Genomic DNA, 26,971 nt, shown 5'->3' on the forward strand with positions numbered 1-26,971 from the left:
TTAGGTTTTATTTCATGACGTTTCAAACATAGCTCAGTTATGAATTGACATCTTTCTTTTAAGTAAGGTCAACCATTCACAACGATCTACAGTCACTCCTTTGAAGACTTGGGTGATTCTTAAAGATGATGGCGAAGTGATAACAGGTCACTGCTGTTGTATGGCTGGGTAGGCTAATAAAAATACACAATTCTTTTCTTTTTGTGCCTGAGTTAATAATAATAAATGTTGTTATACTTGGTGGCAGTATGACACTGGAATATTGTATGTTTATATCTCTACAGCAACAAACTGTTTTCATCGTTTCATCAACGGTTTGTTTTACGACATTCGAAATGTAAGAAAAACTCATTTAACATTAGAAGTTTTGATTTTAGATCCATAAAGTTGATGTATGTACCTTTAACAAAATGATCACTGCAAACACGAGCGTGTGGACTCTCGATTCCTTTCGAGCATAATGAAAGGTTTGCGAGCCATTTCTCATGGCATCTTTTTGAGATAGTTTTCATTCTTTCACCCTTGTGCACAACTTCTTTTGGTATCCCATAATACCTTTTGTCTTTTTGTCAATTTGATCGGTTTGAACATCCAAATACGGAGCAACAATCTGGCGTATTTGAAGGCGAAACACAAGAAACTACTGCGAAGTGACTGTAAACAAATATGCCTGCCCGTTAGCTGGAAATCTGAATACATCATGAGGCAGATCACTACCAGAAGTGACGTCTATTGCAAACAAAATATAAGCCTTTTCATAATAAACTTTTATGAACATTTGTACTACGTCTATTTGCTTCTCTTTCCTTTAGCTTTCTTGTTAAATCTATTTGTACATTCAATTGCAAAACAGCTCTTTTCCATTTTAGATGTGTGTGTGTGTGTGTTTTCATGACATTAGAGCTATGTTACTTCAGCCTAGGGTGAAGTCATGTGCATTTTTGCTATTGCACATTATTGTGCCCTCTGCTGTCTAAACAATGCAATTACAGCTCAGAAAAACTAATAGATTATGCAGGCTGATAACTGTGCCTCATTTTTAATTTCATTTATTCGATTCATAATAAATTTGTATCGCAATTTATTGCCACACAATGTATCGTTATATGCCTACTAGACAGGTATGTACATTTTTATAGATTTCATAGATATATTGAAATTTGGACGATTGCTTGACATTGGGGAAGAACCCTCAATGTTATATCTGCTGTGCATATAGTATAGATAATATTTCACCTGAGAAAGTAACTATGCATTGAAAGCTCATTTAAGGCTCCTTCAGATCAAAATATTGATCTTAAATGACTTTTTAAAGGAACAATGCATTTATATTACATTGAGGGGGAAAAAAGATACATGCTAAAATTGCAAGAGACGTACCCTTTCGAATAACGTATCAGTGACAAGCAGGGTTGTTCATGCATATGTATAGTTTGCCTGGCAGAAAGTATAGATGGAAAAAAAGACAAGTCTCAAGAATCCATAATAGGTAAGCAGGCAGAAATAGTATGCTAATTCTTGCCTAAAAGAAGAAGAAAGAAAGTGAGACAATAAGAGAGAGAGAGAGAGAGAGAGAGAGAAAGAGAGAACCTTGAGGGCAGCTATTTTCAGAGGTGAAAAGGTAATAGATTTCACCCAGAAAGTGTGAGTGATGATCTGTGCTTCATGCAGAGTAGCTGCATCTACAGCTCCCAGGTCTTGGTGTTTATAAGGATGATCCATGGCATGTTCATTAGAGATATGCTGCTCTCTGCCCTCCACTGTCTGTTTCTCTCTATATGCCATAGTCCCTGTATGTCACTGTAATACTCACGGCATGGCTCTCCTTCATCGTCTCCTTGAGCACAATCAGGAGTGAAGTCACACAGGCGCTCCAGACTAATCTCCTGACCCTGCCTGCAGTGGTAGCGACCTTCAAAGGTCACGTTTCGAAAGGTCTCTGAATGGTGAGAGAGACAGAAGCACACACACACAAACAAACACAAGATTTTACAAAATGGCTTTTGTGATCCACATCATCAAGATAAAATTTTCAATTCATTGATTTGATTTAATTTAGAATGAATGAATGAAAGTTCAGGGTGGCATGGTGATGCAGTGGTTAGTGCTGTTGCTTCAAAGCAAGAAGGTTCTCACTTCAAACCTCACGGCTGACTGGGGCCTTTCTGTGTGAAGTTTGCATGTTCTCGTCGTGCCTGCATACAGTAGGTTTCCTTCTACAGTCCAAAGACATGCAGATTAGGTCAACTGGCTACACTACATTCCCCGTAATGAGCACTTGCATGTGACGTCACAGCCGATCCAGATTGTGACAGACGCCATCTTGTCGGTCAAACGCCATATTTCCACCTTCTACTTCTGGTTCTACTTCTGCTTTTACTTCTACCTTTTCTTCTGGAAAACCCTACTATATACAATTCTACTACAACGGCTGCGGCTACAAGCTCTCCCTACCTGTGCATGTTTTTTGTGTGTATTTTTGTGTGTTGTTCGTCTGTACCGGACTTCAATATCCACTACAACCGTATGGACTTACTGGACATTGGTTTCCAGCAGAAAATGACAGTTTGTAGCGATTTCCATCGCATGCACAACATTCCGGACGAGATAGCGAGACCAGCAGGGTCTCCGTGGATTGTTATCAGAAGCAAAGCGAAGGAGGCGGCGCCGGGAGCGGAAGCAAAAGCGAGGCTGCAGAGCCGGCCTGTTGACTAAGCTCAGAAAACAGCCACTCAAACCTCCACTGCTAAGCCTCTACCTCTCCAACGCCAGATCCATGGTAAACAAGACAGTCGATTTGGAATTACAGCTGGAATTACCTTATTCTATTCTATAATCGGCTGGTCAGTGCTATACTCAATACTTAAGTGACTTACCCGTCCAATGAGGATTATTTTCTTGTTTACAAGATGCCACATCTGAGTCGCTGACAAATCCTGAATTTCTGTAAAGAAAACTGTCCAGAGATTTATAAGCACACAGTGCTTCACCACTGAACAGCGAGGGAAAGTTAATGAGGTAATTATACATGTCTGGGTATTCCACCTCTGGCAGTTCAACATCCACTGACATCATCGTGAAAACTACGTCCGGTAAGCCATAAGGGTCACTAATCTGTAGGTCGTTTATTTTAGACATATACAGTATCTAGTTATCTGTTCATTAGAAAAATGAGCCGTGTAGTCCGTCGGTTGAAATTGATCCATTCTGTACACGAGTGCAGCAGTATTCAGCTGTGTTTTTTACCGACAAGATGGCGGCTGTGTACTTTCCGGTCATGTGACTGCAAGATCTCTATCGCTGTTTATCTCTGTGTTAGCCCTGTGATAGATTAGGGACCTGCCCAGGGTGGACCCCGCCTCTTGCCCAAAGACAGCTGGGATTGGCTTCAGCTTCCCCTATGACCCTGATGGAGGGACCTCCCCTGTAAGATTTTGATAAAAGGGAGCCCATTTGGTGGCATCTGATGACTTTTAGGAGCATTTTATGGTGGTACTGACACTGTCGATCGCAAGTTAACCATGCAAGTGGTTAGCGTGTCTGCCTCTCGACCGGGAGATCATGAGTTCTACTCGCGGTCGGGTCATATCAAAGACCTTCATAAAAATGGTACCTACTACCGTCTGGCAAGGCATGCTGCAATACAGATGTGAGTGGGAAAGTCAAGGAGCGCAGGTGGCCAAGTGGTTAGAGCGCTTGACCGCTAAGCGAATGGTCCCTGGTTCGAGCCTCGGCTCGACGGGGATCTGGGGCTCGCTCCCTGTCCACCCAGCAGTGAATGGGGACCTGGTGGAAACACTGGGGAAGTTAAAGGCGGCGAGGAAAGGAACTGGCCACCCTACCTCACTATGCCGACGGCCCAGGACAAGTGCGCTCTCTAACAGGCACTCCCCCAATGTACGAATCGTATATGGGACTCCCCATTGCTTTGGGAAAGTCAAACTCTTGGGGTTACCAGAGGACTCGCCCCCCACTGTAACCCTAGTTGTATAGGTGAGAGGCCGAGGGCTATCGAAACGGAGATTGGCGCCACACCCATACGCCTTAAAGAGTTGGTTAGTACTGGGAGAGGAGACTGCCTGGGAAGACTAGATTCTGGCGTGAGAGGGACTCTGAGTTTTGTCTTGACTGAACACTGTCACTTTTTACTGTTAACATGCTTGAAAATGTTGCTACAACAAGGTGAGATCTGTGATGCTGTGGTTTGTAGCCTGGGGTTCACATGAGCAATAAATAAAGTCATCATCTGACAATAACGTATTATATAAGAATGTTGTTTTATTACCTGAACGATTGCCAGAACACCACAAACCAAACATTTAAATGAGTTCTGCTGCAGTTAGAAAATAATAATAATAATAATAATAATAATAATAATAATACCCCCTGCAGACTGCATTTCCCGCAGAAATGCCCTTTATACTTCCGCTTACTTAATACTTCAAACACCAAACGCACCTTAGAATTAACATATTTGAGCAATAATACTGCTACTATAGTACCTGCAATTATTACCTCCGCCAAGGAGGTTATGTTTTCGGTAGCGTTGGTTTGTTTGTTAGCAACATTACGGAAAAAGTTATGAATGGGTTGCTCTGAATTTTTTCCAGAGGTGTGACTGGGCACAAGTAACAATCCATTAAATTTTGGGGGTGATCCGGATCACCATCTGGATCCTGGATTTTTTTAAAGGATTCTTGGCGGAGGTCTGCGCTCTCCGAGTGCTTTTCTAGTATAAAATTAAAATGATGGAACTTACAGTATTTTTTTATGGGTACCAGCACATCAAGGGAGTCAGGGAAATCAAGGGAAATGAAGTGGCTGATAAAGCTGCAAGGAAAGACAAATACGACGACTACTACTACTAATAATAATAATCATCATCATCACACTGATTAAGCAGCATGCTTCAGTAAGACAGAAGTCAAGAGTATTATTACCTCCGCCAAGGAGGTTATGTTTTCGGTAGCGTTGGTTTGTTTGTTGGTTTGTCTGTTAGCAACATTACAGAAAAAGTAATGAACGGATTGCTCTGACATTTTTTCCAGAGGTGTGACTGGGCACAAGTAACAATCCATTAAATTTTGGCGGTGATCCGGATCACCTTCTGGATCCCGAATTTTTTTAAAGGACTCTTGGCGGAGGTCTGCGCTCTCCGAGTGCTTTTCTAGTTGCATTTATTAATTAATAATGTAATTATTGTAACATCCACTGTTAGATAAAATTAAAATAAAATCTTACAAGGTTGTTTGAAAGTCTAGAACAAGATATTTTGTTATTTTACAAAAAAAAAACACTTCAGATATTGTTTTAGCAATAATAAGTATCACTGTATAAATGATGGAGTGCAGACAGCTGTGTAACTAGATGTCTTTGGTGTTGTTGAGACATGGAGGACTGGGAGGGAATACCATCCAGCCCACAGTTCAGGTCGGAGTCCTCTGAGAGTAAATGCTTTGGCTTTCGCAACATTCTGTTCCCAAAAGCTGATGTCGGGAAAATTTCTTTACGCAAAGAAGGTTTTCTTGCTTTTGTAATTTTTTTTAACTGTTCTTCTGTGTTGGGACTTTTCAGGAAAAAGAAGGTATATTCCAATATGTAGCGAACGCTAATGCTAGGCCACAAATCTGCACCGTCACTCCAGTCGTTTCGAGGAATTTTATACAGATCATAATCACGAATAAACTCTAATTTCTGTGTATATCTATTCTTTGCTTCTTTCTGACTAAGATTATCCAAGTAATCCGGTAGGAGAGCTTTTTTAGTTGTAGCTTTCTTCAGACAACAGCAACAGACACCAGACATCTTCGCTTGGCTTCAGTATTTGAACAGTATGCAAACAAAGTTTGCTTGTCCCCCAGGCATAGGGTAGCGACGGTTGCTAAAGTAAATGTGACGTCAGTGTAAGGGTGCCCACCCGTGCACTGAAGTGTCAGGATATCAGTTCAGCAAAAAAGTGATTGAGTGCGTTTGTTACGATTGGGGATTTCCCAGAGGTATTTCCGGTCTGCCTGAGTGCATCATGGCAACAAACCAGCCCAAGACACTGATTTTCCTTCAAAATATGCCCCAAACATTGCAAGGTAGAAATCTGATGTGATTTTTCAGCGAGTGTCAGAGCAAAAACACAGCGTGTCGGCAAATTTAAAGCGTGTCGGGCCCGACATGCAAAAGCACTCTGGGGAGAACACTGTAAATATATATATGTCGGTAGATAACATCTCATCTCATTATCTCTAGCCGCTTTATCCCGTTCTACAGGGTCGCAGGCAAGCTGGAGCCTATCCCAGCTGACTACGGGCGAAAGGTGGGGTACACCCTGGACAAGTCGCCAGGTCATCACAGGGCTGACACATAGACACAGACAACCATTCACACTCACATTCACACCTACGGTCAATTTAGAGTCACCAGTTAACCTAACCTGCATGTCTTTGGACTGTGGGGGAAACCGGAGCACCCGGAGGAAACCCACGCAGACACGGGGAGAACATGCAAACTCCGCACAGAAAGGCCCTCGCCGGCCACTGGGCTCGAACCCGGACCTTCTTGCTGTGAGGCGACAGTGCTAACCACTACACCACCGTGCCACCCGGTAGATAACATGATTAATAAAATAATTGTGCACTTCTATAATAAATAAATCAATACATAAATAAATAAATGTAGATCACTGAATTAAATAATTATATAATACATAAATAAACGGGAAAAATCAGTCGAGACCCTCATAACTCAATATCACAACATAACTAAGCCGCATTTAATATGAACACAAATTAAAATGAAAAAAAAAAAAAGGTTGTGGAATCTAAAATCGTAAGAGACACTATTTAGCTTTTATAACTGCTTGTAAAAGCAGGTGATGAGAAAAGGGTAAGAAATGAGTGTGTCGAGGCTTTCTCTGACCAACAGCATCTGCGCCAAAGCATACAGTAAATCAGACACCATTGGTAAAAGCCTCTGGATACACAACCATTATCTTAAGCTGAAACACCATTGAAATGGAACATAAAAGCACTTAAAAGCAAAGTCACTGGTTCTTTATAGCTACAGATGACAGCAAAGGTTACTTGCCAAGTGCTGGCAACTAAGTAATGCCAGAGAGAGAGAGAGAGAGAGAGAGAAGTAAAACTTTTCCTGTCCTATACACCATATACTACAAATTATACCATATTTATGTGAAGGTGAGACAAACTTTAAAGGTAACGCAAGCATACCGTAGTGTGGCATTAATAACAGAGCAGTACCAGACAGAGAACTCTTTTAAAGGAGGAGTTTTTAAAATTTTTGCATAATGCTACATTAGCCATGTGATATTAGACACAAAAGGAAAACTGTGTACAGTGAACCAGATCGGTAAAGCGAGGTGCCTGGATTTATGTGCTTTGGTGACTGATAGCATCACTGAGCACAATGAGACAGAGCCGGTGCTTTGCATATCTATGCAAACGCTAGCCAGCCGTCTGTAGCTGTAAAAATGAACTGCACTTAGACCCAGATTCATCTACCGCTAAATGAGATAAAGGAAACCCAGGGGAAAAAAGAAAAGAAAAACAAACTCACAGATAATTTTTACTTCCTGAAGTCTTGAAAAAATAGTGAGGTGATTTTATCATGACACTCGAGTCGACCACAGTGTCCTTGACCCCAGTGATAACAGATTTCATTAGAAGTAAATACAAAAGCTGAACGCTGTGTATTTTCTGACACATACACAAACACACACTATCTCTTTTACCAAATCTCTCTCATCTCTCCAAAAGACATTCTCACACACTATATCTCCCATCATCTTATATAAGGAAGCAATAATCCAAAAACCGTGAGAGAAACTGATTATCTCATGTAACCATGCAGCCACAGTTAAAGTGCAATGTCACATTACATACCATACCATAAATAGTTATCTTAAGTTATAGGTCAGTCTTGGAATGTTATCAATGAAATATTTTTGATTCCTCAATCATAAATCACCTTCTTATCATCATCACTGGTCGAGCAAACTTGGATAAACTTGACCCGTCCAATGCCATCCATCACAATCCGTTATCATTGCTGGGAGACAGGTTGGTTGGCACCCCGTGTCTGAACAGAGTTGATTAATATATGTTGTCGCAGGACGACCCACATGGGTAAATCTCCATATAGCTGCGCTTTGGTGGTGTGGTCACGCCATGAGATGTTTAATATGGCTCGCAGCATGCGCGTGTACTGTATGTCCCATCGAGCTTTGATTCAAGTGATTTTGTTGGAGTCCAGGTTGTGGCGCCGTACATCGATATGGATTCAACTCAGTAACAAGACCCACATTTATCATCATCCATGTTTTTTTTTTCTTTCTTACCCGACAATTTGCAATGTGATTGGTGCCATTATGATAATTGGATGGGGGGAAAAAATCTTCGAATGGCTCTTCATGGATTAAGGAAAAAGTAAAATCCATTAAACAAAACTATACCAAAATGCTACTGAATATATGAAATATTTATGGAAAGAGTGTCCAGTGTCAGTGATTTGGACGAGTCAGAGGTAAACATCCATCCATCCATTATCTGTAACCGCTTATTCTGTGCAGTGTCACGGGCAAGCTGGAGCCTATCCCAGCTGACTATGGGCGAGACGCGGGGTACACCCTGGACAAGTCGCCAGGTCATCACAGGGCTGACACATAGACACAGACAACCATTCACACTCACATTCACACCTACGCTCAATTTAGAGTCACCAGTTAACCTAACCTGCATGTCTTTGGACTGTGGGGGAAACCGGAGCACCCGGAGGAAACCCACGCGGACACGGGGAGAACATGCAAACTCCAAACTCCCATCAGCCACTGTGCTCAAACCCAGAACCTTCTTGCTGTGAGGCGACAGTGCTAACCACTACACAACCGTGCCACCCAGAGGTAAACATGTTTAAGAATTTTTTCCCTACACAAGTCTTCATGATGGAAGACTCCAAAGTAGTTTGCGAACATGCGAACCTGCATGGTAATGTGAGAGAGAGAGAGAGAGGCTAGTGAGGAAATGCCTGTTTATCACTGCTATAATATACGTGATAACTAATATTTCCTGGACATTCCACAATTATAAACATAACTATGTATTAAAAAGCATGATGTGCTGTTCTTTTTTATCCTGAAAAATGTCTGGCTAGTGCACCTAGCCTAACTTGCTACCTAGATTAGACTGATAATAATCAGTCAAAAAAGTCAAAGTCCTTCCTGTGCTAGGACCTGGTATTCCCAGCACTAACCAGGCCCTTAAGTCACATTGGGCAGTGCCAATCTCCATTTCTATAACCCTCGGCCTCTCACCTATTACATCGCTAGGGTTACAGTAGGGAGCTGGTCCTCTGGCAACTGCAAGAGTTTAACTCCCTACTCACATCTCTATTGCAGCGTGCCTCACCAGAGGACAGTAGGTCCCGTTTTTATGTTGGTCATTGGTATGACCTGACCGCAAGTAGAACTCAGTCAAGAGGTGGACACACTAACCCGTAGGCCAACTGGCGGTATATGGCTATTATCAGTAATAAAGATTAAGTACAGATTGGTTTACAGATGAGGAGGTAGTTTGCTGTTGTTGTCGCTTTGGAGGCAGAAAACTGATTGATATCTAGATAACCCAAAGTCATAGTTAAAGTATTGTCTACGCGGCACGGTGGTGTAGTGGTTAGCACGGTCGCCTCACAGCAAGAAGGTTCCGGATTCGAACCCAGCGGCCGGAGAGGGCCTTTCTGTGTGGAGTTTGCATGTTCTCCCCATGTCTGTGTGGGTTTCCTCCGGGTGCTCCGGTTTCCCCCACAGTCCAAAGACATGCAGTTAGGTTGACGTGGGGTGGCCTTGGGCTGAGGTGCCCTTGAGCGAGGTACTGAACCCCTGACTGCTCCCCGGGCGCTCTGGTGTGGCTGCCCACTGCTCTGGGTGTGTGTGTGTGTTCACTGCTTCAGATGGGTTAAATGCAGAGGATGAATTTCACTGTGCTTGAAGTGTGCATGTGACAAATAAAGGTTTCTTCTTAAAGGTTTCTTCTTCTATCATAAAAGTCATATCATGTACCAGTAAATGTCTAAAAAAAAAAAGCTAAGCTGTTATCTTTAGCTATATTTCAGCACTGGAATATTGGCAATGAAATATTTTAATATGGTTTCGATCTCTTTATATTCACTCGCTAACATAATTCTGTTATCCACATTGTTATTTCTTACTTGCCCCCCAACTTGTGACCTGGCATCACTTTTTTGAAATGCTGAACTTATTTTTAACCTTAGAAACACTCCGCTGTGGCCATAAAGACTCCGGTAGCAGTGGTTTTATTAAGCGCTGGCATTCCGCCTGTCTTGTGGCCACCTCCCATAAGATTGCATGTCAAAAAAAAAAAAAAAACAAACTGCAGTGGTTGAGAAAAACCAAATGTGAAAGCATTGTTGCGAGATGGAACCTGTTTTTCTAAGAACGTATGTGCTAGATTGTAGGTTTTCAAAGTGACTCTATAGTACTAGTCTATGTACACTACATAAATGCAGATTTCAGTGTTAACTTTAATATTCTATCCCATTTCTATAATCTGTTTTTACACGCTAATATCAATACCTCATCTTGCTGAATTGAAGCTTGATTAGCCTATTTGTTGTTAATGCCTCATCTACACTATCAGAAATAGGGGTACGGTAGGAGTCCATTTCCATCCCCCAAGGTACAGTCTACACTAATGTACCCCCTATGGCTCATTATTTGACCTCAAAGTAACTAGTTGTACCTTTTTAGGGCCAAAATGGTACATATATGTTCCCAGGCAGTATATAAAGAGTACAAATACATACCTTAGAGGGTACTGATTCAGTGATAAGCCATTGTACTCCTAAAGGTACAGTAATCTACTTTATTTTGAGAGTGTAGCCTCTTCACCTAAGCCAAACTAAAGGATGGATCTGTTTTTGCAAACCAAGATCACCATACCCAGATTCGCATGTGTGCAATGGATAAATCATAGTAATTTATTTTTTTCCTCAGTCTACCATATATCCATCCATCCATTATCCGTAAGCGCTTATCCTGTGCAGGGTCGCAGGCAAGCTGGAGCCTATCTCAGCTGACTATGGGCAAGAGGCAGGGTACACCCTGGACAAGTCACCAGGTCATCGCAGGGCTGATACATAGAGACAAACAACCATTCACACTCACATTCACACCTACGGTCAACTTAGAGCCACCAGTTAACCTAACCTGCATGTCTTTGGACTGTGGGGGAAACCGGAGCACCCGGAGGAAACCCACGCGGATACGGGGAGAACATGCAAACTCCGCACAGAAAAGCCCCTGTTGGCCACTGGGCTCAAACCCAGAACCTTCTTGCTGTGAGGCGACAGTGCACCACAATGCACCACCACTACACCACCATCCCACCCCAGTCTACCATATAGAAAGGAAATAAACTTTAACATATTAATAAGTAAAGATTTCCTGCTTCATATGTCTGAAAAAAGGTAACAAGTGACATCCAGTAGAGGGCATAAAACATGGACACATTAACAAAGCACTCTGAAATATCTATGTGGCTTTCCAATTTGTGGAAATATCGGAGTAGGGGAAGCAAGACTACAGACAGCCACAGTGGAGAAAGGTTGAAGATAAATGACTATGGATCACACTCTCCCTCAGGACAACTGATTGAATACAAATAGGAATTCAATTAACTGTACCAAGCCATGGTTCATTGGCCAGCAAACAGCCATAGCATCATTACAATCACTAGAGAATGTTCCACTGTGGCTCTGATAAAGGAGGAATGATTTAAAGGAAGAGCTTACTGTGAAGAGATATTGTATCCAATCTTTCAAAGGGGACATGATTTTATTTTGAGAGACAATTTATTTAGCTAAACATTGCACAAGTGAGAGAAAGTGATGGAAAACAATTTTGGAGGATGTAGTTATTGAAGGCACTGAAGGTACTTGTTTTGATTAAAACTAGAAATCTGAAAATGTTATTGCCAAAAGCAATGATATATCCATCCATCCATCCATTATCTGTAGCCGCTTATCCTGTTCTACAGGGTCGCAGGCAAGCTGGAGCCTATCCCAGCTGACTATGGGTGAGAGGCGGGGTACACCCTGGACAAGTCGCCAGGTCATCGCAGGGCTGACACAGAGACAAACAACCATTCACACTCACATTCACACCTATGGTCAATTTAGAGCCACCAATTAACCTAACCTGCATGTCTTTGGGACAGCACGGTGGTGTAGTGGTTAGCACTGTTGCCTCACAGCAAGAAGGTCTTGGGTTCGAGCCAGGACCTCCAGGTGCTCCAGTTTCCCCCACAGGAAACCAGAGCACTGCAGGTTAGATTAATTGGTGGTTCTACGGTCTAAATTGACCATAGGTGTGAATGTGAGTGTGAATGGTTGTTTGTCTCTTTGTTAGCCCTGTGATAACCTGGCGACTTGTCCAGGGTGTACCCCACCTCTTGCCCATAGTCAGCTGGGATAGGCTCCAGCTTGCCTGCGACCCTGCAGAACAGGATAAGCTGCTATAGATAATGGATGGATGCATGTCTTTGGACTGTGGGGGAAACCGGAGCACCCAGAGGAAACCCATGCATACATGAGGAAAACATGCAAACTCCACACAGAAAAGCCCTCGCCGGCCGTTGGGCTCAAGCCCAGGACCTTCTTGCTGTGAGGCGACAGTGCTAACCACTACACCACTGTGAAGCCTAAGCAACTATGGGCAAAAAATGTAACATAAAAAATAGAAACAGTTTACGGTCTAGATTACAGGCCTGGAGATTCTGCAAGTCCATCAGTTTCTCAACTAACTATTTGTACATTTATTGTGACCTCAGTTTTCGAAGGTTCTCTCAGTTAATCAATCATCATCCAAAATAACTGCGCAACACAGATCTAACATCCATGCCGGAATGCAGTAACACCTTCAAACTGCCAGGTGGCACTGTCACTTGAATAGTGACACTGTATTCAAGCTCACTCACACCTGCACCTCAACTACTATCTAAGGACTCATACTTGCCTACAGACTTTGTAAAGTCTTGATAAATGTATTTTGTAAGTTCTGGGTTGTGTTTTGATTGCTGTTTCTCTTGTATGCCTTTGTTTACTTTTGCTATTTGAATATTCCCTTTGTTCCTGTTTGCTGTGCTGTGATTATCAATCTGTGTCTTTACCACCCATTGTGGATTAAGCAGAGGTCTGTCATTTGTAATCTGTGGTTTCAATACAGACTCAACAACTTGAAATACACTCCTAACAGTGTCAAGTAATGGCATCCAAGGTAGAGCAGCTAGTTCAACTGTGCTGTGAAACAATCTGGACATCTTAATCTTTGGGTCAGTATGTCACTGAAAGCACTTAACATGGCTGACAATGCTCAGAATTCAGAGCATTCCTTCTAAACAAGCTCTCAAGGGCGAAACCATGGCTTAATGGTTAGTGAAGCAGCTTTGGAACCAAAAGGTAGCCAGTTTGATTCCCTGGAAAAGCAGGAATGGCTGAAATGCCCTTGAGCAAGGCACATGACCCCCCTAGGCTGCTCTGGGTATGTTGTATGTCGCTCTGGATAAGAGTGTCTGCAAAATGCCAGTAATGTAATCTACAAAATTGCAAAGATTGAGAAATATCATAGAGCACCTGGAAAATGTAAAAGGGTTTGAATGCATTGTGCATTGCACCACCAATGAGCCACCAACCTTCCTTACGAGCAGGCTGTTTTGGGGATGAGTAAGCACTCAAAACACTTTTCAACAGAAATCTAAATAAAAAGGTGCATGCAGAAATGGCATTTCAAGATTGTTACCAAACGCTGGCATAATGCATTAAAGTGGCCATTCGTATTGACATCTGTAGTCATGCAGGGTGTCATTTTGGAAAAGTTCTGTGGAAATCGACAAAGTGCCATGCAAGTGGGCTGGATCAAACAGGGGAGAAAGAAAAAAAGAGCAAAGGCTTAAAGGATACTGTGTGTATTGTGGAGAAAAAGGTCGCAGACCTCGACCGAAAGGGAAACAGCAGCAGGTGACTCAGTTGCTTCTAGCAACTTTAATGACAAGAACCTTGCAAGGCTTAATTCCGGCAGGATTACTGAGTGTGTCAGCCAAATGAATATAAAAACAAGCCTGTTTTATTCAGATAGTATGTCATTCATGATCGCCACAGCTACAAAAAATAACATCGTTCCCTTTGTTGAGGCAACACAACCCCACCATTTCTTGGGTCCAAGGAGAAAATGCTGCCTGAAGCAAAATGTATCATGAATCATGTTTAGTACTCTTATGCTGCATAAAACACATCGAGAGCCCTGTTGTGAACCTGGTCCTGAAAATTCCTTCTGAATGCAAGAATCTGGCAGGTGCTTTCAGCAAAATAAAGCTTTCATGCTCATCGACCTTAGGAATCTGCAGTAGGCTTGTTATCAGCTTATACATTTCCTCAGAGCAATACCTATCCATTGTCTCTCCTTGAACTAATTCCAGTAAACTGAACAACATCATGGTCATGTCATGGTTATCCATATCATGGGTATCCCTTGCTACTGGTACCAGCATCTTTAGAACAGGGTTGAGAGGACAGGTACTTCATTAAAATTGAACCTCAGAAATACTAACTACAAATCTGTTTCATAAATAAAAATGGGGGACAAATGGAAAACTGCATTCGCAATGATGCTGGGCATCATGGGTATCTGATAATGACTTATGGCCTGGTCAGTGAACACAATGTTTACAAATCCTTCATCAGTGATGCACCACAAAGATCTCATCTCATTATCTCTAGCCGCTTTATCCTGTTCTACAGGGTCGCAGGCAAGCTGGAGCCTATCCCAGCTGACTACGGGCGAAAGGCGGGGTACACCCTGGACAAGTCGCCAGGTCATCACAGGGCTGACACATAGACACAGACAACCATTCACACTCACATTCACACCTACGCTCAATTTATGCCGCTTTTCCACTACCAACGCGGCTGAGTCGGGCTGAGCCGTGCCGTGCTGAGTTGGGCTGAGTCGAGCTGAGTGGGACTGTTGGAGCTGCATTTCGACTACAACCGCGCTGAACCGTGCTGGCTGGAAGTGGGTGGACACATTGGGTGAAGTTAGCGAAAGTGGGTGGACGTCACGTGATGTCGTTAGGCGGCGCAAACAGTGACATCAGTGACCTTTTAAGCGGTAGTCTCATGACCCGGATAGTAAACAATAAACATGGAGTCGTTAGTGTTGCTGGTCTTGGTGCTGTGGCTTGTTGTCACCGACAACGCCAACAGATACTGGCAAGAGCGTATAGATGAGGCGAGGCGCATAAGGCTTCAGAAATTCTCGTAATTCGTAATTCTTCTTCTTCTGGGTTTACGGTGTTTACAGATCCCAGCGTGCTCGCGGGGCATGTGTGGGCATGTGAGGACACTCCTCCTCACCAATCAGTGCACAGGGGAGTGTCTCCTCACGCCCCTAGCCCCACTCGGCTCGGTTTGGCTCGCTTCAGCCCTACTGCAAAACCGTGCGAGTTTTGGGTGCTAAGCAGGGCTGAAGCGAGCTGAGTCGTGCTGCTCTAAGGTAGTCGAAACGCGAGCCGTGTCGGGCTGAAGTGAGCTGAAAAAGGGTAGTGGAAAAGGGCCATTAGAGTCACCAGTTAACCTAACCTGCATGTCTTTGGACTGTGGGGGAAACCGGAGCAAGCCCACGTGGACACGGGGAGAACATGCAAACTCCGCACAGAAAGGCCCTCGCCAGCCACGGGGCTTGAACCCGGACCTTCTTGCTGTGAGGCGACAGCGCTAACCACTACACCACCGTGCCGCTACACCACAAAGATATCAGGGAAAACAGTCAACATGTCTGTCCTGTGCTCAGAAGGTTGCTGAGGAACAAAGTATGTCAAATTTGAAAACTACAAGTTCCAGAAGACGACTATTGGTTTTCTTGGATACATCATTGACTGGATCAACATATGGTTGGGGGAGGGGTGCTAATGTTTATAGAATATTCATCAGAAATTTCAGTTACAGTAACAGACCCACTAACATCCATTTCGAACAGCGAACTACAAATCCTGAAAATAAACTATGAGCTACTACTGGCTTTTAAACCATTCAAAAACCATGGTTCACCAGTGCAAACATTTTCACACACTCGGATAGCACTCTACAGCACACCACTGGAGAAGTGGATACCTAAAAAAAGGAACTGGAGCTGTAATATCCCAAAGAACTGCACACTTTGGTACACTTTTAGAAAGGATGTGCTAAAATGGAAACAAACTGTGTCAGAGTTTTGGGACAGCGCTTGTTGAGTTAATTTTGACACATTCACTTAGTTACTGATTTTAATACAGTGAATGTGTCAGGAAGGTTTACACAAATATGTGTAAACTTATAATATTAACACATTGTGTGCTACGTAAAGGAAATCAGTTTACACACATTGTGTTGAACATTGTGAACAAACAAACCATGGGGAAGCCATGGCCTAATGGTTAGAGCAGTAGCTGTGGGACCAAAAGGTCACTGCTTTGATTCCCTGGACCAGCAGGAATGGCTGAAGTGCCCTTGAGCAAAGCACCTAACCCCCAACTGCTCCCGCAGGTTGATCTGGGTATACTGGATGCAGTGTTAAACTGTGGGTGGTAAAAGAGAGCAACTGGACTTGCTTGAAGATTCTTGAAGACGTTTCACCTCTCATCCGAAAGGCTTCTTCAGTTCTGTCTGACTGGTAGGGAGCATCAGGTATTTATCCTCTCATGGATGAAAAGCTCATCTAAGGTGTCATTGAATCATCCTGTTGGTGTGGGTCAACTGGGGGCTGGTTGTGAATGGCCTCGAGAGTCGTTAGGATGATCAATGGATTGCCTGTTAGGGTGATCAATGGAATGCTGATTCTCTCTGTCCTCCTGTGAGTCACTGAAAACAGTTGGGTTTTGGTGTGCATTCAGTTGTCTGGGAAGTGTGCCAAGGACTGCATTGTAAGTGGCTGATAAATTATGTCTTAGACCCCCACCTCTGTTCAGTGATGGCCGTTCCAGGTTGACAAAAATGGCTTCTTTAACTCCTCGCTCATACCGACGATCCTCTCTGGCTAAAATGCGTACATTGCAATCCTGAAATGAGTGTCCTTTGTTGTTGAGATGAAGGTAGACAGCAGAGTCCTGGCCTGAGGAACTGGCTCTCCTGTGTTGAGCCATGCGCCTGTGAAGCAGTTGCTTTGTCTCCCCAATATACGAGTCTGTACATTCCTCACTGCACTGAATGGCATACACTACGTTGTCCTGTTTGTGTCTGGGTATTCTGTCCTCAGGGTGGACCAGTTTCTGCTTCAGTGTTACTGGGTCTGAAATGTACCGGAATGTTGTGTTTGTAGAAGATCCTCCTGAGTTTCTCAGATAGACCAGAAATGTAGGGAATGACAATGTTCTTGCGTTTGTTCCTGTTATCCTCCTTGTCCGTTCTGTTCCTTTTTCTGCTCTTGAGGAAAGACCAGTTGGGATACCCACAGTTCTGAAGTGCTTTCTTGATGTGATTCTGCTCCTTCTCTATCCCTCTACCCAGACACAAACAGGACAACGTAGTGTATGCCATTCAGTGCAGTGAGGAATGTACAGACTCGTATATTGGGGAGACAAAGCAACCGCTTCACAGGCGCATGGCTCAACACAGGAGAGCCAGTTCCTCAGGCCAGGACTCTGCTGTCTACCTTCATCTCAACAACAAAGGACACTCATTTCAGGATTGCAATGTACGCATTTTAGCCAGAGAGGATCGTTGGTATGAGCAAGGAGTTAAAGAAGCCATTTTTGTCAACCTGGAACGGCCATCACTGAACAGAGGTGGGGGTCTAAGACATAATTTATCAGCCACCTACAATGCAGTCCTTGGCGCACTTCCCAGACAACTGAATGCACACCAAAACCCAGCTGTTTTCAGTGACTCACAGGAGGACAGAGAGAATCAGCATTCCATTGATCACCCTAACGGGCAATCCATTGATCATCCTAACGACTCTCGAGGCCGTTCACAACCAGCCCCCAGTTGACCCACACCAACAGGATGACTCAATGACACCTTAGATGAGCTTTTCATCCATGAGAGGATAAATACCTGATGCTCCCTACCAGTCAGACAGAACTGAAGAAGCCTTTCGGATGAGAGGTGAAACGTCTTCAAGAATCTTCAAGCAAGTCCAGTTGCTCTCTTTTACCACCCACAGTTTACCATGACCTGGATGACTGAGAATCTTCACAGACATGGATGCAGTGTTGTAGTCAAGTCACGAAACCTCAAGTCCAAGTATAGTCTTGAGTCCCCAGTGTTCAAGTCCAAGTCAAGTCATGAAAGAAAATTTTGAGTCAAGCCTGAGAACAAGACTCCAACTGCACCATTTGATGGTGGCTGTTGCTGCCTTTATGTGAAAGCGTCTCTGCTACTGTGTTGGACTAACGTTCCTGCTCAACTGCCCCATTTTAGTTAATAGGCTACAGATAAAAAGCTTGTTCATCACTCAGCAAGCCCCGCCCACTATCACCAGGACAAATAACATGAGAGAGGGTTAACACTAGCTAGTTCATCGCTCAGCAAGCCCCGCCCACTATCAACAGTGCAATCAACATAGCGTGTCACTTCCTTCTCTGGGTGGAGTCTTACCAAATGACGATTGAAGTCCGAGGTTGTCCCCGTCGTCTCCTCGATAGTTCTTCTACATACAGTATGGAACACATAGCAGTGCATTTTTTCCCACTGCACGAGAAGTCTGTATAAGCAAAGCGGACAATCCTAGGGGCGTCTCTCCAGGCATTTTAGCGCCATTAACGTTAGTTTGTTCCTGAACATGACGTATGAACAGGTGAATGTGCATTCTCTTGCACTAAATTAGTATAAAAAATAATGTAGATATAAATATTTTACACCAAATTATTATGGCATGTTACAAAAAAATAAATAAAAAAATTTGAGTCCTCATCTCAAATTTACAGGTCTGAATGCAGTTAATGCACGAGTCTGAGTCCAAGTCCGAGTCATCAGTGCTCAAGTCCAAGTCAAGTCACGAGTCCTTAAAATTAGGGCATGAGTCGGACTCGAGTACTACAAGCCTGGCTGTAGGCCTATGTCACTCTGGATAAGAGCATCTGCTAAATGCCTGTAATGTAATGTGTTCATTTTAAAACTATACATGACTACGTGTAAAACAGCTGACAAAATGAAACCGAGTATAAACTAGAGTGCTGCACATACTTTGTGTAATTTTTCTACACTTTCCTTTTAAGCCTGTAAGAGTATAAGATGTTACCTTGTGCCCTCTTTTCTTCTAAGCAAATTCAACGCAAAGAAATTGATGTTGGTAGACAGAGAACTAGACACTGTGAAGCCCACACTGAACGAGTACAACAAAACACAAAAGCACAATGCACTTTCTGATCAATTTGAAAATGATAAATTGTTTTTCTTGTAATCATAATTCCTGCGTGCTGTGTGTTTGGTACCCACTGGTCATTGGAAGACATCAGACAAGCCAAACAAAATGAAACCCCACCACCAGACTTCCTTTCAGAGATGGCATATGTACCGTATGTATCGTCACATAACCTGTTCTCGGTCGAACCATGTTCTCGATAGGGTTTTATTTCGGTACTGCTTCAGTTGTTTGACATCACAGATTAACTCTGCACTGGTCAGAGGTACTTCATATCTCCAATCATAAAAACATATTTTTTTAATGAAAAATGTTCCATTATGAAAGGGAGTTTTTTTCACTGAACTAAGGTTTAGATGAAGCCATTTACTTTTCCACCATTTCTTTTTTGCCTGCTAACATCAATGTTCATCACATCTTTGTTCAAAGTGATTCATCACTGCAGTGCATGTCGTCTGTACGGAAGCCGAGAGAGGCCCTTCATATAATCCTTTTTTTTATTCACCTTGTTATCCCGAGATAACGACATAATTAATTCAGGATCTCGAGAAAACAAAACAACTAATTCGAGATCTCGAGAAAACAAAACCGTTATTTCGAGATCTCGAGAAAACAAAACAATTATTCTGTGATCTCGAGAAAACAAAACAATTATTTCATGATCTCGAGTAAACAGCTGAGAAATGGTTCATTCAGGTGCGCCAAGAGACTTGTGATATGCTGACTTTGGGGCTATTTCTCATTCTGTATAGACGCAACTTTGGTCATTAGAATGTCTGGAATAATCGATCACCTAATAAGGCAATATTTTGATCAGGGGTTGACGCAGGGAGAGATTGCATTAAGTCTTTTAATAAGGGATCATTTCAAAATTAGTCCGCGGCACCGCCGCAGAAGACTGGCCCGGCTTCGTCTCTACCAATGGAGATACAGTGATCCAGCTGAGATCATGAAATAATTGTTTTGTTTTCTCGAGATCTCGAAATAACGGTTTTGTTTTCTCGAGATCTCAAATTAGTTGTGTTGTTTTCTCGAGATCCTGAATTAATTATGTCGTTATCTCGGAATAACAAGGTGAATAAAAAAAGATTATATGAAGGGCCTGTCGCGGCTTCCATACGTCTGAAAGTTTTTGACAGCTTTCAATTTTTCTTGCACTGAACGTTTGTGTTTTGAATTGAATTTGGAAAGTGATTATCAGCAAAAGTGATTGAAGCTGGAAAATAAAATGATTTCTGGGAAAAAAAATACTTTCACCTGAAAATTTCTTGAAAAACTTAATTACATTGAAAAGGCCCAAACATCAGCATTTCAAACGTTATCTTTAATTTCTTTCTTTTTTTTTCTTTCTTTCATCTAATTCTAATTTGACCTCATTTTCTATCAAATTTGCTACAGAAATGAAAGGGTTACTGTCCTGAAAATATTAAAATCGAGGTATCCAGTGACATTGTTTTGTTTGTTGTGTCTAGGCTGAGAAGAGTTTAGAGCTGCTCACTCATTGGTTAGGACTTCATTGCCAAGACAGAAGGCCATGGCAGTGTGTGTTTTATGTAGGAAGTGACAGATGAATTATCCAATCAGATTTTGCTTGATAGTGGGAGGGACCAAAAATGTATCGCCCTTGGCCTGCTTGAAGGCCAGCGTGAGCTTAACCATGAGTCAGTGCCATCAGTGCAGCAGTGAAGTCACCTTCCAGCCAGTGTAGCATTCATCAGTAGTGTTAGCGAATGCTAATAAAGCTGTCAAGCCATGGCTATCTATTGAGAGCAAGTAGCACAGGCTAATGACCAAGAAACAAAGATTTCTGTCTCCAGACTCTTCTTCCATGCTGCATGCTTGCAACAGTATTTTTTACTCGGACTTACCGTAAGTATTAATTTCCCTGTGTAATTTACTTGGTTACTTTTAAAATCAACATTGACAGCTACGCACAACAGAGTGACCTGGCAGCCTGCCACTAATCCCTTGCAAAATCCTTTGACCTGTTGCTTTTTTGGTATCTGGCTAAGTTTTGGCTGAGCTGAAGTCCCATCTCTAATAGTCATGGTTCACCACTGCAGCTATGACATACTTGTAACTATCAAGAACTCGGTACGCCATTTTCTTAGCTACTGGAAAGATAGTGTTTGCATAGGTGGCAATGTCACTTTCAAATATAGCCAGAATTTGCAGAAATTTGGTCAGTTCACCCATCTAAACATTTATTATGTTGTGTCCAAATACAAGCGCAAAAGTTGGCAGTCTTTTATTTTTGGTTCGGCAGAACGCCTTACGCTATTGAGAATTGGTTATGCTAGGATACTAAGCACTCATAGGATGCACATAATCCAGTGGGTCCATATCCCTTTGTCTTCTAGACTTGCAGGCAGCCAAAGACCAATGGTGTTGATGAGAAATGTTTTCTGGTAGCCATTAATATGCAGAGACTGAGAGAGGTATGTAAATTCCTGGAACATTTCTGGCTATATACATACAGGCATTTACCTGTTGCAACATTTAACACTTGGCCAGTACTCTAGAGACTGTGGTCACATATTGCACCAGACTGTTCCTGATCTGCCAGTTCTGAGAGGTTTCACCATGCCTGTTGGCTAATTCCCTTGCCTAAACTGTCAACTGCAATGGAAATATCTGCAGTTCTATTCAATTAAGTTTTCAAATGGTACAGATGTCCAGAGCAAATCACACTTAGATAGGGTAGTCAAAGTCACTTCCCATGTGTGGAACAAATTATACAATCTGCTGAACATTCAAATCAGCCTGTTTTCTGGCTACCACCCACAATCCAGTGGCCAAGTAGAAAGACTAACCAAATGATGGAGAATGGAGCTGATTCCATCCCTGTGAAGAGTATGTAGAACATTATTTAAACATACACAAGTGTCAGCCCCCACTTCAATGTGCTCTGGGGTGCCAGCCTGTGCAATTTCCCTTGTCAGGTGAACCATCTGAAGGTTTGGCGGTCTCGATGACTGGATGAGAAGCAAAAGGACTTGGGAGATCACATATGTTTGAGTCAATGAACACTCACACAAATCAATACAATGTGCAACCAAGCAAACCAAAGTGAAAAGGAACAATGTCACACACACAAAAAAAAATCGAACCTTGGTGCAGAGTTGAGCAAACAAACTAAGTAGGAAAACAACTTAAATGCATGTGTACCAAATCTTACCTGTCTTTGTTTAGCTTTGCTACTTGGATATTGCCTGTGTTTGCTCAGTGAGATTAATAAAAACGTAAGTAAGTAAACAAGACCGTCAATGACGGTGTAGCTCACTCCGGCCCCGTCTAGTCCAGAAGGAACGATCTAAAGTGGGCCACCTGGTGCAATAAATGTTGCAAGTTACATACGGTGGTGCTTGAAAGTTTGTGAACCCTTTAGAATGTTCTATAGTTCTGCATAAATATGACCTAAAACATCATCAGATTTTCACACAAGTCCTAAAAGTAGATAAAGAGAACCCAGTTAAACAAATGAGACAAAAATATGATACTTGGTCATTAATTTATTGAGGAAAATGATCCAATATTACATATCTGTGAGTGGCAAAAGTATGTGAACCTTTGCTTTCAGTATCTGGTGTGACCCCCTTGTGCAGCAATAACTGCAACTAAATGTTTCCAGTAACTGTTGATCAGTCCTGCACACCGGCTTGGAGGAATTTTAGCCCATTCCTCTGTACAGAACAGCTTCAACTCTGGGATGTTGGTGGGTTTCCTCACATGAACTGCTCACTTCAGGTCCTTCCACAACATTTCCATTGGATTAAGGTCAGGACTTTGACTTGGCCATTCCAAAACATTAACTTTATTCTTCTTTAACCATTCTTTTGTAGTATGACTTGGGATGTATGGATGCTGTCAGTCGCCCACTCGCTTGCTCACTCGAGTTTGTTGACGGTGTAGTGGCTGCTGCTTTATGTCCCGGGGCCCCTCATGCCTGTGTTACCTTCTGGCTCTCCCCTTTTGTTTTTTTGTAACCCAGTTGAGGGTTATACCTGTTAAAACTGTTAATATTATATAGTCAGGCTGTCTGTTGTTGCCCAAATGAGGATGGGTTCCCTTTTGAGTCTGGTTCCTCTCGAGGTTTCTTCCTCATGTCGTCTGAGGGAGTTTTTCCTTGCCACCGTCGCCACAGGCTTGCTCATTGGGGATAGATTAGGGAGAAAATTAGCTCATGTTTTAAGTCGTTCAAATTCTGTAAAGCTGCTTTGCGACAATGTTTATTGTTAAAAGCGCTATACAAATAAACTTGACTTGATCCTTTTAGTTATGCTGTCATAGTTAGTTGCCAGAGTCCCTGCTTGTACTCAGTGCAATATGTATACTATTCCTAATTATTCAGGTGACATTGGGCATACCTAACAACCTGTGTTTTCTCCCCCCCCCCCAATCTGTCCCTCTGAGTTACATGTCAGTCCTGGGATCGAGATGCTGACCTCTTCTACTCCTCGGACCTGCTTGATCCATCCTGGTGCCCTGTGTCTGGTTGGAGTCTCATCGCATCGCTCCTGTGGAGGACGGCCCCATGTGGACAGTTGAAAGTCACACCTGGAGGACGCTCTGGACACTTACAGTAATGCTTTTATGGCTGAGGACTACAGTTGACTTGCTAATTTTAGGACTGCAGTTGTCATGAACTATTTTGCACTCAAGTTTCCATCAATGAAGAGTTTATAACATCAATGAAACTGACTTCATGTTAAAACTGTTAATGTTATAGTCATGTTGTCTGTTGTTGCCCAAATGAGGATGGGTTCCCTTTTGAGTCTGGTTCCTCTCGAGGTTTCTTCCTCATGCCGTTTGAGGGAGTTTTTCCTTGCCACCGTCAGCACAGGCTTGCTCATTGGGGATAGAGTAGGGATAAAATTAGCTCATGTTTTAAGTCTTTCAAATTCTGTAAAGCTGCTTTGTAACAATGTTTATTGTTAAAAGCACTATACAAACAAACTTGAATTGACTTGTGTGCTTAGGGTCGTTGTCTTGCTGCATGACCCACCTTCTCTTGAGATTCAGTTCATGGACAGATGTCCTGACATTTTCCTTTAGAATTCGCCGGTATAATTCAGAATTCATTGTTCCATCAATGATGGCAAGCCGTCCTGGCCCAGATGCAGCAAAACAGGCCCAATCCATGATACTACTACCACCATGTTTCACAGATGGGATAAGGTTCTTAAGCTGGATTGCAGTGTTTTCCTTTCTGCAAACATAACGCTTCTCATTTAAACCAAAAAGTTCTATTTTGGTCTCATCCATCCATAAAACATTTTTCCAATAGCCTTCTGGCTTGTCCATGTGATCTTTAGCAAACTGCAGACCAGCAGCAATGTTCTTTTTGGAGAGCAGTGGCTTTCTCCTTGCAACCCTGCCATGCACACCATTATTGTTCAGTGTTCTCCTGATGGTGGACTCATGAACATTAACATTAGCCAATGTGAGAGAGGCCTTCAGTTGCTTAGAAGTTACCCTGGGGTCCTGTGTGACCTCGCCGACTATTACACGCCTTGCTCGTGGAGTGATCTTTGTTGGTTGACCACTCCTGCGGAGGGTAACAATGGTCTTGAATTTCCTCCATTTGTACACAATCTGTCTGACTGTGGATTGGTGGAGTCCAAACTCTTTAGAGATGGTTTTGTAACCTTTTCCAGCCTGATGAGCATCAACAATGCTTTTTCTGAGGTCCTCAGAAATCTCCTTTGTTCGTGCCATGATACACTTCCACAAACATGTGTTGTGAAGATCAGACTTTGATAGATTCCTGTTCTTTAAATAAAACAGGGTGCCCACTCACACCTGATTGTCATCCCAGTGATTGAAAACACCTGACTCTAATTTCACCTTCAAATTAACTGCTAATCCTAGAGGTTCACATACTGTTGCCACTCCCAGATATGTAATATTGGATCATTTTCCTCAATAAATAAACAACCAAGTATAATATTTTTGTCTCATTTGTTTAACTGGGTTCTCTTTATCTACTTTTAGGACTTATGTGGAAATCTGATGATGTTTTAGATCATATTTATGGAGAAATATACCGTAGAAAATTCTAAAGGGTTCAAAAACTTTCAAGCACCACTGTACACTATATATAAGCTATATATAGAAGCGATATCCACCCTAGGAATATGGACCTATTTACCAGAAAGAATCCAAAACAGCGCGGAATTGACCTGCTTTTTTGTTGAACTGCTTAAGGCATTAAGGCTTAATTAGTCCATAACTTCATTAATGATTGTAATGAAGCAAATCTGGGTAGAAGTTCTATGCACCCTACCCTCATGCCAGAATGAATCAAAATCAGTGAAGAATTGAAGGAGAAGAAGCGATTTGTGTGGAAACTGCTTATTAGGAATTGATTAATTACTCCATATCTTCATTATTAATTGCAATTATGCAAATTTGGGTAGAAGCCATATGCACCCCAAGCAGACCCACCATCCTGCCAAAAAGAATAAAAATCGGTGAAGAATTGAGAGAGAAGAAGCGATTTTCGTGAAGCATGAACGACGCTGGACGGACGACAAACAACACACGATGGCATAAGCTCATCACCTATCGGCCGGATGAGCAAAGAAATAAAGAAATTTGAGACTTTATTGGCAGCTAAACGCTGTTACTAAAGCACAGCAATCTCAGGCAAAAAGCTCGCTTGATGATTTTACAGAAAAATGTGGAGCTGTGGTACGCACCATAACAGTCTTTCTATAAATTGTCTCCTTCGGCTTCATCTGCGTTTAATAATTCTCTCTGAGCCATTCTAGACTTCTTCAATATTCAGTATCATCATACAGAACCTGTAATGACAGAGAGAGATAAAGGTTGCCTTCTGAAAATGGTTTGCTCTTCATAAAAAACAGAATGAAGGGTTCGCAAATGATTCATGGGAGTCGCTTAAGGGAACAGCAAGTACGAGCGAGCAAGAGAGAAAGATGCAGGGGGAAATCAGAGGCAAAATAATCAGGGATGTTCCTGCATTCCCTGCTAATTAAGACTGCTTTATTTATTTATTTATATGAAGAGTGAATAAGTCTTTGAATCATGCATCATGCTCAGAATTGTTTTTTCCTCATCTCTAGTAACAGCGACGTTATTTTGGCATGGGAGTAAATGGTACAATAAATAAAGAAATAAAACACCAGTCGTGCAAATGGATGCCTAATAAACGGTGACCAAAAGGCATCGGTGTCTACAGACGTAGTAAACGTATGTGCTGCGACAGCTGTTAAAAAGAAGGGTTGAGTTTAATGGCTCTGCCTGTTTATTGGCATGCTTTTTTTTGTGTGTTTCTCCAGGCTGTTTTTCTTCACATCATAGAACACATAACACCCAGGCCAAGTTCTTTCCCATACGATCTGCTCCTACTGATTTATTTTAAGTACTGTGGGACAACAGGTTTAACAATTATGAGGGTGGCATTTTAAAAACAAGCAAATAAAAAATATATCACAGACACTTCGACTTGGCGTGCAATTAAATTCATCATGATTTGTTTGTAGGCTGCTCTTACAAGAACCATTTGGCTGGATCATGTGTGTTATGCTG

At 42.4% G+C, this 26,971-nt stretch overlaps 1 protein-coding gene across 1 annotated transcript in view; it reads right to left on the bottom strand.

The window, feature by feature from the left end:
* Nucleotides 1–26,971, bottom strand: part of alk (ALK receptor tyrosine kinase) — a 225,471-nt gene that overhangs the window by 172,161 nt on the left and 26,339 nt on the right. Inside the window, exon 2 of the mRNA XM_060934731.1 lies at nt 1,814–1,939. Coding sequence (XP_060790714.1) covers nt 1,814–1,939 — 126 coding nt within the window. The remainder of the gene's footprint in view (nt 1–1,813; nt 1,940–26,971) is intronic.

The sequence above is a fragment of the Neoarius graeffei genome, chromosome 11, assembly GCF_027579695.1.
Source record: "Neoarius graeffei isolate fNeoGra1 chromosome 11, fNeoGra1.pri, whole genome shotgun sequence".
In the NCBI taxonomy this organism is placed as follows: domain Eukaryota; kingdom Metazoa; phylum Chordata; class Actinopteri; order Siluriformes; family Ariidae; genus Neoarius; species Neoarius graeffei.